This window comes from Vipera ursinii (genome assembly GCF_947247035.1).
Source record: "Vipera ursinii genome assembly, chromosome: 1".
In the NCBI taxonomy this organism is placed as follows: domain Eukaryota; kingdom Metazoa; phylum Chordata; class Lepidosauria; order Squamata; family Viperidae; genus Vipera; species Vipera ursinii.
The window spans coordinates 343,540,946-343,562,290 of NC_139512.1; the positions used below are offsets into that span (position 1 = coordinate 343,540,946).

General features: G+C 41.9%; 1 protein-coding gene across 1 annotated transcript in view; it reads right to left on the bottom strand.

Moving 5' to 3' along the window:
* Nucleotides 1–628: 628 nt before the first annotated feature.
* MYBBP1A (MYB binding protein 1a) overlaps nucleotides 629–21,345 on the bottom strand; it is an 83,400-nt gene continuing 62,683 nt past the window's right edge. The window contains exons 24-27 of the mRNA XM_083361839.1: nucleotides 10,054–10,167; nucleotides 4,588–4,689; nucleotides 2,829–2,953; nucleotides 629–2,055 (exon numbers count right to left, since the gene is read on the bottom strand). Coding sequence (XP_083217965.1) covers nucleotides 1,662–2,055; nucleotides 2,829–2,953; nucleotides 4,588–4,689; nucleotides 10,054–10,167 — 735 coding nt within the window. The 3' untranslated portion in view covers nucleotides 629–1,661. The remainder of the gene's footprint in view (nucleotides 2,056–2,828; nucleotides 2,954–4,587; nucleotides 4,690–10,053; nucleotides 10,168–21,345) is intronic.

The following is a 21,345-nucleotide window of genomic DNA, read 5'->3' on the forward strand; positions in this document are numbered from 1 at the left end:
CAATGGGGAAGCCAGATTCACTGAACAACCGTGTTACTAACTTAACAACTGCAATGATTCGCTTAGCAACTGTGGCAAGGAACATTGCAAAATGGGGCAAAACTCACTTAACTATCTCACTTAGTAAGAGAAATTTTGGGCTCAATTGTCATAAATCAAGGACTGCCTGTACTGCTTTAATCTAGTGCAGGGATAGGCAACCTTGGCTCTTTTATGACTCGTGGACTCCAACTCCCAGAATTCCTGAGCCAGCCATGCTGAGGGGAAAGAGAGAGGTTTCCAAGCTGAGCCATGTTGGCTCAGGAATTCTGGGAGTTGAAGTTTACGAGTCATAAAAGAGCCAAAGTTGCCTACCCCTGACCTAGTGTCTCTTCAGCTGGTTTGGGAAGCACAGATTATATTTTGGGGGAAAGTTGTAGGCATGCATGTTTCTAGACCATTTGGTACCCACAAGACATGATGGGGACATCTCTCAGATTGTCTGCAACCTGGGACTTCTCACTCTGCCCCCCCCCCCCCGGCATATTTGGAGTACATGAAGCTGGGAAACTGTTTTAGGTAATGGAACCAGACATTTAGTTTTCTCAGAAACAGCGAGCATATTTCCAACCTTTAATCTGCTTTCTGACCAACGTCTGACTAGATCATTTTGCTAGCTATTTGAAATGAGTTGCTTCCTTTAGGGTACAAACAAGAATAGACTTGTTCCCATTGTTTATTAGAAAAATTGAAGAAGTGGGGGATCTAATGGACATAAACCTTCTATGACTCACCTCACCTTACCATCCAGTAGAATCCCAAAACAGAGAACCATGATGCAAAAGACATTTAGAAGGAAAGTGACATATAATAACAGTTCTAAGCCTCTGTAAGCATTGGGAAAGCTAATGGGATAAAAAGGTATAAACCATTGTAAAATAAATGCATTTCTGAAGTATACTGCCCAGATTAGGATACTCTGAAATGCTACTAATAGCTCAGAGTCATTTGGAGCCTTGTGGCATAAACATTCAATACTTTTTCTGAATTTACATACTGTTTGTTTATTGTAATAAGTTTCACCCATTCTTAGACAGAGGTGCAAAAAGTACAATTTTTTCAAACACATCTGGGCCAAGGCATGTCATTTTAGTCTTCATTTTATCAAGATTTTTTTAAAAAATATTTTTATCTTTTATTCAGAAATATAACTTCTGTAGTTTTAACCCCAAGTAACCAAAGTAACATATATTTAACGTCATAGCTTGATATCTTCTATTATTAAAACCAAGGAGATGGAATTGATCCAGACGTTGCAAGGAATTGCCCTAAAGCGCCTCATTTTCCAGGAGCAGCTTACGAATTGTACACTGCTAAGACCAAATTAAAATATTCACAAACATTTTTTCCCCCCCTTACAAATCCAGAAAGGGTGATGCCGTTTGCAGCTTGGCTCTTTTGGAAGCCATCCCAGATGACATGAATTAGGAGAGGGAAATTGTTCCTGACATCACAGGTTGGAAGTTCCGAGAGTGTTACAGCACTTGAGTCCTTCGCTATCAAAATACTAGAGCAGACCAGTTTTAGTTCTGCCAGCTGCAGAAGCAGATTTCCCCCTGCAACTTTCAAAACACATTTCCCAGAAGTTGATAGCAACAGTCCCATCTGTCCCCAAAATTCAGTCAGTCCCTTTCTTCTTTCCCCTTGTGCTGCTGTTTTTTCTTCTTCATATGTCCGCGCGGCCCGGCAGCTCCTTCCGCTTTCCCTGGGGACTGAGCCGACTTCTTCGCTGGAGGACCCTGCTCAAACGTTTCCCCCTCGCCCTCTTCGGCCACTCGTTTCTTCTTCCTCCTCTTCTTTTTTTTCTTCTTTCCTTCGGAGGGACCTTGGGCCTCACCAACCACAGGGATTCTGCTGCTGCTCTCGGGACCTTTCTCCTGGGGCTGACCCAACTGGGCCTTCTTGCGGTTCTGACGTTTTTTGGTGGCTGGCAGGAAGCCCTTTTTCTTCCGCTTTAGGGACTCGATCACAGTTCCGTTTGCAGGCCGAACAGAGGCTTTCTCCTTCACAGGCCGCCTGTAAATCAAGAACAGGAGTGTTTCTCAATCGCAGCGACTTTTGAGATGGGTGGACTTCAACTCCCCAGAATTCCCCTACATGGATGGCCGGGGAATTCTGAGAATTGGGAGTCCACACAACTTTTTTTTAATAAATATTTTATTAATTTTCTATTTTACAAACAAGTGTTTAATAGACAACGTGTTGACTCGGTCCATTAATAATTCCGTGGTCCATATAAGCGTCTTCAAACTAAATCCAATGTTACACCATCCAATACCTCCTCTCTTTGGCCGGTAATAAACATTTTTCCACATTAAGCAAATACAATACATGTCTTATTGTTATTAATAGATACGCAGTTGAATAACAGCATTTATTAAATAATATCAACGATATCAGTTTAAAAGATCTTTTCTAGCCAAAACATATCTTAATTGCATTTGCACTCAATGACTACAATTCCCATCAACCACACCAACAGGCATCAACTAACCTTTCCAAGACCATCCACGAAGTAGCAAGAAATAGAAATTAGAAATTGAGCATTTAGCATTTACTCCAATAAAATGGGTCAAAGGGCTATGTTAGGGGAACTGCTCTTAACTCCTGAAGGTTTTTTGGCATAATTTTGGAAATGGTTGCCCTTGTCTTCTTCCTTGAGCTGAGAGAGAGTAACAGGCCCAAGGTCACCCAGCTGATTTTGTGCCAAAGGTGGGACTAGAATTCATGGTCTCCTGGTTTCTAGCACGATACCTTAACCACAACACCGAGGTGGCTTTGTAACTTACTTAAATCCCAGGAGTTTCATAACATTCCAGTAGATGTTGTCAAGTTGTATGGACTTCTCAAAATGTTCCTGTTGACCCAGAGTCTGGAGCACACCACGAAGCTCAGTCAGATCTATGCTGAATGCCTGAAAAGTAAATAAAGTAAAAGAATACTAGAACTGCATTCAATAAAGAAGTTGTTTAAAGTGATAGATGCAGAAAGCAGAATTGCTCTCTTTTCCCAGCAAATTCATTGAGAAAGGGATATGAATGAATGATTCACAGTCTTATTTCATTCAGTCACTCAATCAATGAATGGCTTATTGTATGTGTAGGGATGAGGCAGTCAACCAGTCTGATTCCTGGATTCACAATTCAGTACTTGCCATCAAAACAAGCATGTTCATGGTATAGGATTTTATCGGAATTAGTGGATTTGGATTAGTTCTTGGAATCAGCTGACTGAATGCTCCATTACAGTACGTGACAAAGCAGCATTCCTCTAGGGACCTTCTAGTCAGGATCTAGGCCAACGTCTGGAAACCTGGTGCCAGGCTGCTAATGTACACATAAATACATATTTTGATGCCTGTTGGCTCTCTGCTGGACACCAGCCTCTAGCATTTTTTCACTTCTGAGAATGCCTCTGGAGCCTTTTAAGTTTCTTAGAAAATCAAAGTAGTGGGAAATTGCAGGCCAGTGCTTTCTTTAGAAATGGGTACACCTGCTCTGAAAAAGAAATGCAGAAACTGGGTAGGAGAGAGCATCCCACAGAAAGGAGCAAGACTGAAAGTGGCTGGCAGGTGACATGTGTGTAATTGAGTGCTTTGATACATTCCCCACAGCAGCCATTTGATCAGCTTGCCCACTACAGGTTCTCAAACTCTAAATGTGTCCCAAAAAAATTGAGGGTACCTGAATTAGATGCTTAGATGTACCAATTGTGCTACTTGTTTTTACATGCTCATACCCAACTACTGCATGAATATTGATCCAGAGTTAATTCAATGCAGGTGGCCTACTTGTCGACTGGGAAGTCGGCAGTTCAAAACCCAAGTACTGCATGATGGGGTGAACTCCTGTCCTCGTCCCAGCTCCTGCCAGCCTAGCAGTTCGAAAGCATGCAAACGCAAGTAGATAAATAGGTACCATTTCAGTGGGAAGGTAATAGTGTTTTGTGTGCCTCGGCATATAGTCGTGCTGGCCATATGACCACAGAAAAATGTTTTCGGACAATGCTTCCTCAGCTAGGAAATGGAGATAAGTACCATCCCCTAGAGTCAGACACGACAGGAAAAACATTTATCTTTTTTTAAATGCTTACTTTAGAGTTCTTGGTGCTCTCTAAGCTTGGCTGTTTAGTTGCAGATGTTTCATTGCCCAACTAGGTAACATCATCAGTACAAGAGTCTGTAAGCTAATGATATGTCTGCAAAGAAACCATGCTCAGAGCACCAAAACTCTATAGCTCAACTCCGAGCTACATACATCCTCCTCTTCTGGTTTTACTTTAGTCGTCCAAGGAGTACCAATTTGACTATCACAACTAAACAAACAAAAATTATTGCTATTGCTAAGCACATTGGTTTGTGCTTAAATTGTAAGCCGCCCTGAGTCTTCGGAGAAGGGCGGGATATAAATGGGATTAAAATTTAAAAAAAAAAAATTAAAAAACAGGACCATGACTTTAAGTGTAAGAAGAAGTATGTGAACAACGAATATAAACTGGGAAATATTGGCATCCCAAAGAAGAGCCAGATAGTAAGAATGACCCACATACCTGCTGGATCACTATTTTGATAAGGCAGCTCAACAGCTCCAGACACTTGATGACTTTCTCCCGGTCCACTTTAACTTTGAACTCATCCACTTTCTTCAATGTCTATTTTTAAAAAAAAAAAAATGAGAGAAATTATAACCAAGAAAATCATGAGAATGATTCCTTCCTCCTACAGACCCTTTTATCTCTGCATCATTCCTGTAAAACAAAATAAGGCTCCAACAACTTTATGAAAATATGAAGGTTCTTCATGCCAAGTTAGATTGCTGGCCTAACAACAACAACAACAAAAAATAACGTTGGCAAAGACAGGAAAAGGAAAGAACTAAATTGAGCCTAGAGCTGGATTCCTCTCTCCCATACCTGAATTTTTTGGCAGGTTTCCTAATGAATGAGACTGGACTTCGAAAAGGCAAGATTTTTGAGACTCTGAAAGTCCACCCCTGGCTACGTTCCACCTATCCTCCCTCTGTACAGGATAAGTCAGGATCTATTTTTTCTTGAGAAGTTCCCTTTTTCATCACCTATTGTCCATTCTTCTTAATCAAAGAAGGGAACGTTCTATATCTGTTCTATCACCGAGTTATAATGATCTTTTCTTATCTGGAGAACAAGGATACGTGCTCATGTTGGTAATCCACTGTACAGGGCTACTTTTTCAAAAAGCGAGAAATGATGTTGCATCTTCAAAGGATCTACTAGTACCATTTCTGCTTAGACACATGCAGGTAGTCCTCGACTTAACAGTTCATTTAGTGACGTGTGAATTTGGATCACGTGGCCCTGAGGACGGTCTTAAAAGTGTGAAAAGCAGTCATAAATCACTTTTTTTCGGTGCCACTGTAACTTTGCACAGTCATAGATTGGTGGCCCCCAGGGGGAGATCCTTCTCTGTGGGCGCCCCAGAATTATGGAACCAGCTACCAGTTGAGCTCCGGACGGCGCCCGATCTCCGCTCCTTCCGCCGCGACCTAAAAACATACTTGTTCGAACAAGCCGGCCTGGCCTGAGGGGGGATTTGGGGGGGGTTTATTATTATTTTATTGGGGTTTTTATTATGTATTAATTGTTCTTTTAACGGGCATGTATTTAATTACTTTTTAACTTTTGTAATTTTGTATTTTATTCTTGCCCTGTACACCGCCCTGAGTCCTTCGGGAGAAGGGCGGTATAGAAATATTAATAAATTAAAATTAAAATTAAATTAAACGAATGGTTATAAATGAAGCTGTACAGGAGCGGGGGGGGGGTGTCTTTGCCCCAAGAGGCTTAGAAGCCAAAATTCAATGCGGAGAAGTGTGTTCAGAGTAAAAAAAAAAAAAAAGATGCATTAAAGGAGAAAAAAAAACTGCATAAAACGCTAAAAGCCTTTTTAGAGCATAGCTCCCATCAGAGACAGTCAGACTGGCCAATAAACAAGGAGGAAGAAAATTACAATGCAAAAAACATTTGAAGGATGGGAAAAAGCTGGTTTTACTGCTATTTTTATATACTGAACAAGCTCTTCGCTCCAATTTCTCCCTCACATACGAGAGCTGTTCTCTCCACGAGACCTAATTTCACATCTTATTGAACTTTGCCTGGCAGTTTTGGAAGGATTCGCAAATGCAAATGGACTCTGGCCGATTCATGTACCTTCTGGAGCCCCCATTTGCCAGTCTGGAATTCTTAAAGAACAACTGCACAGATTCACAATAAAAATGCCTCTCCGGTGCTAACATTTGGCTGTCATCCCTGTGCTGCCTAGTGCCTCCTGGTACGCCCCTGGGATGCTGTGGGAAGGCCTTCCCTGAGCAAGGGAGGATGCCCGGTGCCATCTGCAAGCCAATAGCTCATGGGACCTGTCAGTTTTGCTGGAATGCAGCCTTAAGTCTGCAAGCAGGTTATTCCTGGGCTGAGTGATATGAGAAGAACAAGCCAAGAGATTGGCTTGTTCTTGGGCCAAGAGATTCTGACAGCAAAAATCTAAACAGAACAAAAGATCAAAATCACGCCAAGTACTAGTACCACTTTTTAAAGCCCTAGTAAGACCACACCTCAAATACTGCAACCCATTTTGGTCACCATATCACAAAAAAAGATGTTGAGAGTCTGGAAAAAATTGAGAGAAAAGCAACTAAGATGATCAAAGGCCTGGAGACCAAAACGTACGAAGAACGGCTGCGGAACTTGGGTTTGGCTAGTCTAAAGAAAAGAAGAAATAGGGGAGATATGATAGCAAGCAGTATTCCAGTATCTGAGGGGCTGCCACAAAGAAGATGGGGTTTACCAGAGCACCAGAGGGAAGGATGAGAAACAATGGTTGGAAGCTGATCAAAGAGAGAAGCAACCTGGAATTAAAGAGAAACTTCCTGACAGTGAGGACAATCAACCAGTGGAACAGCTTGCCTCCAGAAATTGTGGGCGCTCGATCGCTGGAAGTTTTTTAAAAGAGACTGGACAATCACCTGTCTGAGATGGTATAGATCCTCCTGCTTGAGCAGGGGGCTGGACTAGAAGACCTCCAAGGTCCCTTCCAGCTCTATTCTATTCTAAAATCAAACCGTGCCTGCTGTCCTCGCCATCAGATCAACGCTGCATTTGGCAACAGTCACAGCAGCCTCCACTGGGGTGAGATAATAAGAGGGGCCCTTTATTCACAAATACAGGCAGTCCTTGACTTACAATAGTTTGTTTAGTAACCCTTCGAAGTTACTGGGGGGAAAATTGACAGGATCATTTTTTCATCCTTACGACCACGGCAGCATCCCCATGGTCACATGATTTACATTCGGATGCTTGGCAGCTGGTTCATATTCATGACGGTTGCAGTGCCCCGGGCTCACCTGATCCCCTTTTGCAACCTTCTGGCAAAGCAAAGTCAAGGGGGAAGCCAGATTCACTTAACCGCTGTGTTATTAATTTAACAACTGTGGTGATTCACTTAGCAAATGTGGCAAGAAAAGTCACAAAATGGGACAGAACTCACGGAACAAATTTCTCACTTAGGAACATAAATTCTGGACTCAAGTGTGGTTGTAAGTCGAGGGCTACCTGTAAAGGCTCAATTAGGTGTACATCACCATTCCCTCCCACCGTACAAATACCATAGGTTTGTACTGCAACTCCAGGAATTTGTAGCCAATATGGCCTCGATATCTTTAGGGGCTCCAGACTAAAAAAAAGGCTGATTACACATGTACAGGGATAGGCAACCTTGGCTTATTTATGACTAGTGGACTTCAACACCCAGAATTCCTGAGCCAGAATGGCTCAATTTGGAAACCTCTCCCTTTCTCCTCAGCATGGCTGGCTCAGGAATTCTGGGACTTGAAGTCCACCAGTCATAAAAGAGCCAAGGTTGCCTACCCCTGCACATGTACATTTTTTTTAATACTGTTATCCTGCTCCTGCTTCCTCCTCCATTCTTACCTCACCTCCTTCCCTCTTCCCGCTTGATAGGGATATAGGCACATGCCCACAAACACACCCACTGTGTGCTTTATTTCTGGTTCTCACAAGAGCGATTGCCTTAAATAGGGCACACCCTGCAGCGTTTTCCTAAGGCTTTTTAAAATTCAGTACATACTGCCCAACATCAAGTCTTCAGGGTTTTAAATAATCAGTCAAAGAAGTCTGAAGTTAATTTCCTTCAGGCATATTTTTCAAATGGTTACCGTTTGTTTATGATCCAAGACCAATAATAAAATATATATCAAATGCTATATATTTTATATATAACCTTTGAGTGTTAAAAATTACCCACAATCAGGGAAGGGTGGTAAGAAACTGCACTGTAGCAAAGATTGGAAATTTAGTTTGAATGTCTTGATTCCAAATCCTGTTCTTAAATTTGGCCAAGGTTTTTTTTTTTAATCCCAACTGAAGTTAGATATTGCCGGAGCAGTAAAGCTGCAATATGTCAAATATTTCCCACCTAAAGCAACATCTACACATTTAACTTTAGAAAAAAAGAAAAGAAATCTCCTACAGATTCATAACTTTTTTTTAAAATCCCATTTATATCCCGCCCTTCTCTGAAGACTCAGGGCGGCTTACAATTTAAAGCACAAATCAATGTGCTTAGCAGTAGCCTTCATTCTATGTATATGCCTGCTTATTAGGGCTTTCGCCCCCCCCCCCAAGCAGCATTATTACAAAGTCAGCTTATTGCCCCCAACAATCTGGGTCCTCATTTTACCTACCTCGGAAGGATGGAAGGCTGAGTCAACCTTGAGCCTGGTGGGATGCAAACCTGCACTAATTGCAGGCAGCTGGTGTTACTTAAGGAGGCATTAGCCCACTGCTCCACCAAGGCTCTTCAAAGTCGAATTCAATTTGGAGACACAGAAGTGTCACATTTAGTCTAAGACAGGGGTGTGAAACTTGCAACGTCATGTGACATGTCGTGACTTTTTTGCCATTGCTGGCAATGGGGTGGGCGCAGTTTCGCCATGACGCATCCAGTCCGCGGGCTGGCAGTTTGACACCCCTGGTCTAAGACATTGTTTCTCAACCTTTGCAACTTTAAGAGGGGTGCACTTCAACATACTAGCTGGAGAAACAACAGTGGTCTAAGCAAATGCTTGCAATTCCACTGATCTGTAAGTGGAATCCCACTGTAGTTCACTCAAATTCAGTATAAGTAACTCTGATGTAATTGCATGGAGATACTGAACTAAGTGAATACTATTTTAGATAAGCTTTGCACATTCTCTCATTATTTATTTCCTCTTCCCTTGGCCTAGCTTCTTCTTCGGCTTGTCTCTTTACTATGTAATGCCTATGCAGGTAGTCCTTGACTTACAACTGGCCACTTAATGATCACCCAAAGTTACAATGGACTGGACAGTTCCTTGGAGAAGGCATGCTGTTAAAAAAGAGGAATTAAATCTGGGTAAAAAACAAAGTGTGAGAAAAAAAATAAAGACTGTCCCATCTTGACTCTCTTTATTGTAAGAGGGAAAAAAGGGGAAATATTGTCAGGCTTTCAAGACTGATGTCAGCCCTTCTATGTAGGCCAGGCCAGGAAACACACCCACTAGAACTCCATTGATATAGGCCAGGGGTAGGCAACCTTGGCTCTTTGATGACTCCTGGACTTCAACTCCCAGAATTCCTGAGCCAGCATAGCTGACTCAAGAATTCTGGGAGTTGAAGTCCATGAGTCATCAAAGAGCCGAGGTTGCCTACCCCTGATATAGGCTATCACAGATTGACAGTGCCCTCTTTCTCCCCCTTCCTCCTGTACCAAGGAGAATCAAGATGGGACAATCCTGAGTATCTTTCTCACCTTTTCTTGTTTTCCCAGACTTAGCTCATACTTTATTATCAGGTGCCACATACTTTTTCCAAAGTCATCTCTGTTGCTCACCCCATCTTTGGTTTCAGCACTCACATGTCCTTTTCAACACATGAATAGGTTTAGAAAAGGAAAAGGAACATGATGCATATCAGGAAATGTAAAGTCAGATTGACCCATCTTACCTCAGTAATTTGATGGGTGCTTTCTCTGATCAAATCTTCCCACTCTTTTCCCGACAATGAAAGCTTAAAACACTTATTCTGCAGGGCTTTCTGGAGAAGAAGACATGCCTGGGCCTGAAACAGAAATTTGGGAGGTGGGGGAGAGGGGAGGGAAAGAAGGAAGATGGTGAGATATAATATTTCTTTTCAAACAACAAGCACAGAATTAACAGGGTAGTGGTTAAAAGATTCTTCAAAGCATGTAACCTTTATCTGTGATACCTTAAAACAAAAAGAACAACCACACAATCCAGGGAAAGGTGCAGTTTTAAAGGACTGAAGACAAAAGCCACAACTGTGCTCCCTTGTTCTCCAAAACACTTTTGTTCCTTTGAATCTGATGCACTGCACAGTTCTAGAAACAGTTTCTCAACATTCCTAAAAAGCCACAGTTCAAATGTGGCCACAGTTATTTAAACCCCTCTGCAACTAGGTTTTCATGTTAAACTAAAACCCTAAGTACCTTTGCTGTATTTCTGATATTTATCAAACAGGCTAAAAAAAGGCAGCCTAATTGGTCGAAGGACTGCCATGGGACACCAATTGCAATATCGCTTTGCTCTGCATTTTTAAGCAAAACTGCCTCATTTATGCTAACAGTACTCAGATCAAAATTCAGTAATATTTTGCACTGCATATTTCTCCAAATTTGAGCTCTCAGCCCAACCCATCTCACAGGGTTGTTGTTGTGGGATAAATAGGAGGAGGAGAGTGTGTTAGATATGTTTGCCATCTTGCACGATTTGTAAAAATAATAAAGGTGGGATACAAATTAAACAAAAATAAACCAATAAAATATGCAGAAAGATGAATATCAATGGAGAAAAATATAGCTAAAGTCAATATGGCTGCAGGTGGAAATGGAAAGGAAGTATGAGCAAACAAAGGAAAACCAATCTATTTAACTTCTATTAACACAGGGCTTTTCAACCAGTGGTACGGGTACCACCTGTGGTACATTGGCGCCTGGCAGGTGGTACACGACAATCCTAGAAAAGGGGGAGGGGAATGAGCTGAACCAGTGATAGCGCCGCACAAGCCTGAGCGAGAGATGGCAGGAGCTGCAGGGCTCAGCGGAAGCGCCAGGATCAGCGCCAGGCTCCAGCTGGAGTCATGTGAAGTGACCAAAACCTGCTGCAACCACCCAGCAGGGGGGGAAAATAAAAACACCCCCCACCCCACCCCCACTACCAATCCTCAATAGAAATGCTCACAACAATGAAAACCTCGGACAGGAGGAAGAGCACCGCTGGGCGGTAGGCAGGTGTCTTGCTCGGCTGTGGCTTGGGGGGGCACGTTTTCAGTGCCATTTTAACTTCGAACAGTCACTAAGCGAACTATTGTAAGTCGAAGACTACCTGTACTTCATCATTTTTTTCCTTTTTCCTTTTTTGGGGGGGAGGGTGTCATCAAGTTTTTGACACCTAGCTAGGCGACTGGTGGTACTCGGATGCTGCCATATCCTAAAAGTGGTACAATGGGTGAAAAGGTTGAAAATGCCCTGTACTAAGATAACACTTACTTAAAGAAACATTAACAGAAGTAAAGCATGAGTGAGAATAAATAACAATGCTTAGCAAATGGTTCTAAACCAAATAGGGAACAAGACAAAGATACAAACTGGCCCCTTGGCTTTTTAATATAATTATGGATGAATGAGGTAAGGAACTGTGGAGTTCTTGATAGTCTCCGAGTTGGTTATAGATAGTCATTGACTTACAACAGCATTTAGTGACAGTTCAAAGTTACAAAAGCACTTTAAAAAGGGGGGCTTATGACCATTTTTCATAGTTACAACCTTTGCAGCATCACCATGGTCTTTGTGATCAAATTTCAGACACTTGGCAACCAGTTCATACTTATGACTGTAGCAGTGTCCAGGAGTCACTTATCACAAGCAAAATCAATAGGGAAGCCAGGTTCACTTAACAGCCGGATAACCAACTTAACATCTGCAGTGATTCACTTAACAAGTGTGACAAGAAAGGTCGTAAAATGGGCCAAATCTGACTGAAGATATGTCTCACTTCACAACAAAAATTTGGGGCTCAATTGAAAATTGAGGACCACCTGTATTTGCAAGTTCAATGCTGAACGAAAGAAACTTTCTTGCATTTTATTTGATGAGTAATGTTAAGTGGTGATGGTAGAAGTATGAACTGAAGTGTATTGTTGTATATACAGATAATAACAAAGCTGCTGGTGGGGAACCCAAATAATTTGCAGTGAAAGGTAGATAAGGTGTAGGATGGAATGAGGCTTCCTGATCTGAAACCTAACGCATCAAAGACCAAAATCACTGCATTTGACAAGACAAATGAGATGAACAATCGCAAATTATGCATAAATGGTATATATAAAAAAACCCGGGACAAACAGAAAACGTATGTGCATTGTTATTAACAGCAAAACCAGTACAATAAATAGGTAGGGAAATTTTAAAACATGCCAATGTGGGAAGAAAAACAGTAAATAGTATGACCTCTTGAGTTATGACTGTAATGGAGCCTGCCAATCACGGTCTTTAATTCATGACAGTTGTAAATCAGATCACCCATATGACTGACCCAATATTATGACCATTTTTGCAGTGGTTGTTAAGTGACTGCCATGGTCATAAAGCAACTGCCACAGTGGTAAAGTTTTGCCGCAGAATGGAAGTAAATGCTGGGTTTTGACAAAACCATCATAAAACTTGATCATGTGACCATAGGACATTACAAATAGGCATAAAGGGTATCAGCTGCTGAGTGCCTAAAGTGTGGTCACATGACCATGGGGGTGGGGAATCGGAACCTCAAATTGTAAATGACCCCAGAGAGGCCTGTCGTAACTCTGAACCGTTGCTAAAGATGATTAGACGACTGGGGGCTAAAACATATGAAGAACATCTACAGGAACTGGGAATGTCTAGTCTAATGAAGAAAAGGAGTAATGGTGACATGATACCAGTAGCATGATACTGGATTTTTTTTTTATTGAAAAGTTTTACAATACATTTTTGAATACAAAAAACCCCCTCCTCCCCCTACCCTACCCTACCCCCTCCCCGACTTCCCAGAGCTGAATACAGGGTATAATAATACAAACAAGCATAATCTAAAATATGCTAACAACAATAATAAAACATTAAATTCTATCACACTTTAACTCTCCATAGTCAATATATTAATAAAATAACTACTAACTAATTATACGTCATAAAAATCCGCTACTTATTCAAATGCTAAATGATACTTTTTAGTCCCATATTTATTCTGAATATATTCAATCCATCTTCTCCATTCCACAATGTATCTCTGTTGCGATTGATCTTTCAAATATGCTGAAATCTTTGCCATTTCCACCAAATTAGAAACTTTCAAAGTCCACTCTTCTATAGTCGGCAGTTCTTCCTTCTTCCAATATTGTGCTATTAAAAGTCTCGCTGCCATAATTAAATTCAACATCAACTTTATATCTGTAACAGTAGTATCTGTAATAATACCCAATAAAAACAATTGCGGAGAAAACTTTATCCTTTTCTTAAATATCTTTTGCATATTCCACCAAATTTTAATCCAAAAAGCTTTAACCTTTTTACAAGTCCACCATATATGAAAATACGTTGCATCCTCACAGCCACACCTCCAACATTTGGGTTGGCAGTTCGGATACATACTTGCTAATTTTTTAGGATCTAAGTGCCACCTATAAAACATTTTATAAAAATTCTCTCTTAAATTTTGGGCCTGTGTAAATTTTACATTTCTAACCCAAAACTTTTCCCAAGTGTTCATTGTTATAACTTCTTGAAAATTCTGGGCCCACTTTATCATACAATCTTTAACAAGTTCCATTTCTGAATCAATTTCTATCAATGCATTATATATCCTTTTTATATGTGCTTGACCTTGATCTCTAATTTGTTTTACCAAATTTTCATCAATCATCGAGAAACCAACTTTCTGGTCCTCTTTCCATCTTGCCTGTAATTGCCCATACTGGAACCAAGTTTGTACAATCTTTTCTTCTTTTAAAATATTATATGGCTTTAATTGCCATACATTCCTTTCTAAACTTAAGATTTCCTTATATGTAGTCTCATCATGTTTAAATCCCACATTTATATTTTCTATTGCATGTTTAAGTATTGCCCAAATTGGTATCTTATAATTTAACTTATGTCTATACTTTTTCCAAACTCGCAACAGAGCATACCTTAAAATATGTATCTTAAACACATTATCCACCTTCTTATCATACAATAAATATGCATGCCAACCAAATAACAAATCATGACCCTCAAGATTTAATAATCTCCCTTGTGTTAAATTAAACCAGTCACTTACTGATGACAAAGCAGCAGCCTCATAATATAATTCAAAATTAGGCATTTTAAGACCGCCTCTTTCACGCGTATCTTGCATTATCTTAAATTTAACTCGTGGCTTTTTCCCTGCCCAAACAAATTTATTAATTCCTTTTTGCCATTCCTCCAAATTTAAATCCTTTTTAAGTGTAGGTATCATTTGAAATAAAAATTTTGGCAAAACATTCATTTTCACTGCTGCAATTCTTCCCAATAAAGATAATTGTAATTTTTTCCAACTATCTAATTCTTTTTGTATTTTTCCCCATAACATTTCATAATTATTTTTATATAACTTCACATTTGAGGCTGACAGATACATGATACTGGATTTTTGAGGGGCTGCCACAAAGAAGAAAGGATCAACCTACTCTCCAAAGCACCTGAAGGCAGGACAAGAAACAACAGATGGAAACTAATCAGAGAAGCAACATAGAACTAAGGAGAAATTTACTGACAGAACAATTAATCAGTTGAATGACTTGCCTCCAGAAATTGTGGCTGCTCCAACACAGGAGGTTTTTAAGAAGAGATTGGACAACATTTGTCTGAAATGATACAAGGTTTCCTCCTGAGCAAGGGGTTGGACTAGAAGACCTCCAAGATCCCTTCCAACTCTGTTATTCTGTTATTCCCAAATGTAGCGAAAGCCTGTAAGGTCCCAAATGAATGTGGACTGAATACAAAAATGAGCAACTGTTAAGAATGAGATACTCTGCAGCAGTTTGATCATGTGGAATGTGGACTGAGAATCTTAAGAGAAGAATGACTGGATTGGGAGGGAGGGAGACTGAGAAAATGTGGCTGGATGAAGTTGATGAGATCTTTAAAAAAAAAGCCATCTATTTTGAAAAACAAAGGCCAACGTAGTGATGCACGGAAGCAAAGTTGGTTTCTTGTAAGTTTTGAAAAGCATGGAGAAGTATTAGGAATTAATGGTGTTGGTATAAGCTAGATTTAGCAATGTTTCATTTTCTTTTTCTTGTCTCAAGCCTTTAATTCCTTAGTCATACTATTTCCAGCTCTTTTCTTACTCCAAAAATCCCTACGGGCATGAGTGTAAGTAACTTGATTTAGCACAGCTTTCAGCAAATATACTAGGCTAATTAACTTGTATTTATCAATTTTCCTGAACGACATTGACATATTGAGCATTCTAAGATGGTGGCGCCTGGAATGGCTGCGGCTGCATTGGCTCTTGAAGGCAAATAGTTTTGGGAGGGATAGTAAGGGCTATAGGCCACATGATCAGGAAGATTTTAATGTGTTTGAGCAACATGGTGGAACAAAGGTAACATATGACATACGACCGACAATCTTTGCTGGCCTGGCGAGTTTCTAGTTGTTTTGGAACTGTTGGTGAGACCGTTAAAAGTCGTTGGCGCTGTTTGAATTTGTTCTGCCAGCAGCAAGATCTGACTGCTGGCCCAGTGATGGATTCTATTGCAAATCAGGGCTGTTTCCAGAGGAGGCAGAGGAGGAGAGGACCTGGAGCTTATGGGGCGAAGGAACTGGATGAGGCTGTCGGCAGGCCCAGAGGAAGAGAGAGAGGCTTTTGGAGGAGTTGGTGGCGGCAGCAGCGTGCTCCAGGGGCGAAAAGAAGCAAGGCCTCTTTAAGGAAAAGGTGGAAGAGTCAGGATCAGAAAAAGGAAAGAAGGCGAGGTTGTCGGAATACAAGCGAATTTGAGGGCTAATCCACATGGAGCCCCATTTCCATCTGTCCTGTTTGCCATCGTTCACTCCCTAGAGACTAAAATGGACAATGTGAAATTTGAGCAGGCCACGAACAAGGAGTATATATCGGAGGTGGTGACCCTTTGAGAGCTGTATACAACGAAATTTCATTTTGATGTATGCCGATTGGTGTACATTCAAAGTGACAATAAAGTTATCATCATATCCACCCAAAGCAGAAGCACACATACACCAATCCAGAATTCTACCCTGTTCTCTGGGAATATTTCAAAAGCAAAAGCTAAGACTTTGTACAAGTAGTCCTCAACTTATGACAGTTCGCTTAGTGGCTATACAAAGTTACAATGACACTAAAAAAAGTAAGTTATAACCGCTTTTCACACTTAGGATCAGAATAACAGAGTTGTAAGGGACCTTGGAGATCATCTAGTCCAACCCCCTGCTCAAGCAGGAAAACCTATACCAGACATGTCAAACTCACGATATCACGTAACATCGCGCAATGAATCAGGACTGTTTTGCCATTGCCGGCAATGAGGTGGGTGCAGCTTCCGTGTGACGCGTCTGACCCGCCGGCAGTTTGGCACCCCTGCCCTATACCATTTCAGGCAAATGGCTGTCCAGTCTCTTCTTAAAAACTTCCAGTGTTGGAGCATTCACCACTTCTGGAGGCAGGTTGTTCCACTGGTTAATTGTTCTAACTGTCAGGAAGTTTCTCCTTAGTTCTAGGTTGCTTCTCTCCTTGATTACCGTAGTTTCCATCCATTACTTTGGAGAATACACTGACCCCCCTCTTCTTTGTGGCAACCCGATTTGGGAGCCCCTTCCTTGCCACCGGATGGATGTCCTGGGCAGAGGGAGGGGCCCTGCCGCCGGACGGACAATGGAGAGGCGCACGCAAGCCAGGCATCTGCGTGGTGGGCTGCTGGGGCCTTCTGGCTGGGTTGGGGTGAGGGGGCAATAACGGGCTGGGAGGGGGTCGGGGCCATGGGGGACGCGGTTGCCAGCAGGGAACAGCTGGCGAGGGGGAAGGGCTTCCAAGGGAAAGAACGGGACGGGGGAAATGTACCTGGAAGGCCGAGGGAGAGGGCATGTTGACAGGCGTCGGGCAGCGGGATCAAAGAAAGGGGTGGGTGGGGAGGAACGGGATACTTGTAGGGGAGGCGGGCAGATGCTGGTTACTGGGCGTGGTGGTGATGGGCGTGGTGGTTTAAAGGGCGTGGTGATCATTACTGTACCGGGTGGCTATATAGGCAGCGTTGGGTGCAACGAGCAGCCAATGCTGACTTTCTCCTGCTTTGGTTTGCTGTGTTGCAAAATAAACTGCATTTCCTTTGTGGGTCGTCTCTCGTTCCTGCTGCTTGACCCGTTGTTCTACCCACTCCAGGACGAGCCTATGACACATTTCATGCATTTCCTGGTTCAACGTGGCAGAAAGTCTCACACATATTTAGAAGAGGATCTCTGGCAGCTGAAGAGAAGTAGTTTGGGGCCAAACACCCATCCAAAAGAAGTCCAAGCTTGCATTAAGCTCACATGGTCCTAATATTTCCTCTTCTACAATTGGGAGGAGAGGGTTAGCATGCTTGGATTCGTTCCACCTCCCATCAATCCCACTAAAACAGGCTCTGTCAACTCTCCAGATCAGTGTTTCTCAACCTTGGCAACTAGATATGTGGACTTCAACTACCCAAGTTCCCCAGCCAGCATGGGAATTCTGGGAGTTGAAATCCACACATCTTCAAGTTGCCAAGATTGAGAAACTTTGATCCAGATGTTTTGCACCACATTTTCCATCACCGCCAGCCACTGGTCAAGCTCTCTGAGGCTGAGGGGAAATCATAGTCCAGAATAGAGTGATACAAAGGAGTTAACTGTAGTTTACGGTCATGTGTGAATCTGCCTTTCTGGATGTTCATGCTGGAATCACCATAAAAACAGGAGCAGCAAGCAAATAGGAATCTCTATGTAAACACCCAATGTTTCATCCTACCGAACAGGCAGATTCAACCCAATTTTTCAGTTACACTTCACTATCTAACCTAGCACTTTCTTTTAGAAGATTCTTTTAAAAATGTATTGGCAAGTTAGGATGGAGAACACTGCCACTGGTTTGTTTCCAGTTATGAGCAAAAATACACTGCCAATGAATATGGTGACTCTTATTATACATAGAAGCCAGTGATTGATTTGTCATCTATGAATATGTCCATATGATGAATTTTGGAACCAGAAGTAACAGACTTTTATTATCTATCTTCCTAATTGGCATGTTTATACAAATGTCAATTCTCAAAACCACCCAGCTAGCTTGGCATCAGAATATACCGGGGTGGAAAAGGCTGTTCCTTACAATGCATTTGCCAAAAGAAAGAGGTTCATCCCCCCCAAAAAACAAATGAAATTAATGAGGATAGAAATATGCAAAGGAAGGGAGAGAAACCCCAGGAATTGCTTGGCAACAACTATGGAATCAACATTTTAAGCAGAAACCAAAAAAATGCCAGTTTTTTGCTGATTACTTTATTTATGGTTTTGCTGCTTGCCCTCACCAGTTTCATACTGTCTGTAACAATCATGAAAAAGACCTGGACTCATTCCATTTTATTAATAGATTTGTAGCATTATAAAAACACAGCTCCATCTCCAAGGTTGGCTTGTTTTGGGGAGGGAGGAGATCAAGAAGGGAGAGTAGGGGGCTTGCATAAGACTGAGTTTCATGTAGCCATAAAACGTCACCTCAGCTTCCTAACTCACATCTCAATGGTAGCCATTAAGACAAGGATGGTAAAACAAGAGAACTTGAGGAGCTGTCCCAGAGAAGAGGGGGTTGACTTATTCTCTGAAGCACCTGAGGGCAGGACAATAAGTAATAAGTGGAAACTTGTCAAGGAGAGATCCAACCTTGAAGTAAAGAGAAATTTTTTTGACAGTCAGAACAATAATCAGTGGAATACTTGCCTTCCAGGGTTTTGGGCGTTCCATCACTGAAGGTTTTCAAAAATAGATCAGACCACCATTTGACCAGGATGGTACAAGGTCTCCTACCTTGAGCAGGGGGTTGGATCAGAAGTTCTCTGAGGTCACTCCCAACCCTATGATTCTGTGTTCTATATTTTAACTTTCTGGACATTTGAAATGTTCAAAACCTGTCACAGGTGCCATGCAAAATGACCGCCATGTTCCATGGCATTCCTTCTTTCCCTTGCAGGGCACCTACTACAACCGTCAACTTACTTTTCCCCTTTTCTGAGCATCTGGGGCACATTCCCAAATGAAGCCCTGGGCTAATGTCACCTAGCATTTTAATATTCTAAGAATGTCTGTGAAGCCCTGGGATATTTTGCAAACATAGATGTTGCTAAAGGCTGATAGTCTGCATTGCAGCAAACTAGCTTCCCATCTGTTCATCTATTTTACCTGAAAGAATCTTGAGGGGAAAAAAGGTGGGATAGAAACTTGGTGGGCATAAAAGAAATATCCATGAATGGTATACAGGTAGTCCTCAACGTACGACCACAATGGAGCCCCAAATTTATATTGCTAAGTGAGACATTTGTTAAGTGAGTTTTGCCCCATTTTACAACCTTTCTTACTACAGTTGTGAAGTAGCACAGTTATTAAGTGAATCAGGCTGCCCCATAAACTTGGCTTGTCGGAAGGTCGCAAAAGGTGATCACATGACCCCCGGGATACTGCAACCGTCATAAACAGGAGCCAGTTACCAAGCAGCTGAATTTTGATCACATGAACACGGGGATGCTGCAACCGTGGTAACTGTGATTAACGGTTGTAAGTCCCTTTTTTTTTTTCAGTGTCGTTGTAACTTTGGTCACTAAACGAATTGTTGCAAGTTGAGGACTACTTGTATGTGAGTTTAATCCCTATGCTATGGTTCTTCATACCATATGATTCTGTGACATCCATGACATCATGAATGTTCAAATAGCATTAAAAATTTTAAAAACTAAGCTTGTAGGAAGAAGGACTCTTAATGTTATGTTCGGTCGGGCGACAGATGACACGGAGACTGTTTATTTCGCTGCACGTGGTTGAACTGTGAGCCAAGAAAGGGTCTACTGTAATCTCTGTGCTCCTCTACACCAAGTTAGAGCATTCTCACCCTGGACATGTGAAGGGTCAGATGAAAGAATATATGTGCAGATGAGGCCCTGGGGATCAGAAGAAGGGTCATATGTGGAGATAAGACTTAAGGCGTGGTTGTGATGGACACGAGAGTGAGGAAAATGAATTGTGAGAGAAACATTTACCCTTAAACAACTTTTTCTTTAACAACTTTTTCCTTTCTGCTCACTGAGGGATTTGCAGCACAAGCTTGCTAACAGTTGAGCAGTGCCAGGCGGACTGCGGGGGTGGGGTGGCTGCAGGGACAATGAAGCGAGACAGATTCACAGGTTCAACCACTTAGCCAGGATGTCAAGTCTCACATGAAAATCTAAAACCACATAGCTGGTACCAAAATAAAAGTCCATCTGTCCCTATGCTATGGCAGGCTTTCCCAGCCCTGGGTCCACTGGATGTGGTGGACTCACAACTCAACAGAATTCAGAGCCAATATCCATGTTGGCTTGACGTTTACTGTCCCATACCGCTGGAGAGTATCAGATTGGGATGTACCAGGGGTTAAGATTTTCCAGGCCTGGAACAATTTGTTTTGCCCATTTTTCAACATTTGTTCGAAAAGACCACCTCACAGGCAAACCCACCCACCCACCCATGAGAAGAGAAGACTCATCGGCAAAGACCCTGATATTGGGAAAATTTGAAGGCAAAAGGGGAAGGGGATGGCAGAAGTTGAGATGGTTAGATAGCATCATCAACCCTATGAACATGAATTTGAGCAAACTCAGGGAGACAGTGGAGGATTGGGGGGGGGGCGCTGGCATTGATAATTGGTCCATGGGGTTGCAAAGAGTTGGACACGACTTAGTGACCAAACAACAACAAACAACAGACCCAAGCCTCAAATCACAAAGCACTCAAAATACTGTTCAGCAAATCTGACCTTGGATATAAACAGGAGCCCTATTATGTATACCCAAAGCAGCAATGCTATATGGGCTGTTTCTTTTGCAATAGAGTCAACACCATTTCTGAGTTCCAGCAATGGAAAATATCTAGTGTGGTCTCTTATTTCTGGTTGTCCCCTCGTGGCCCTTTGCCTGAATCGCTGTCAGCTCTGGTTG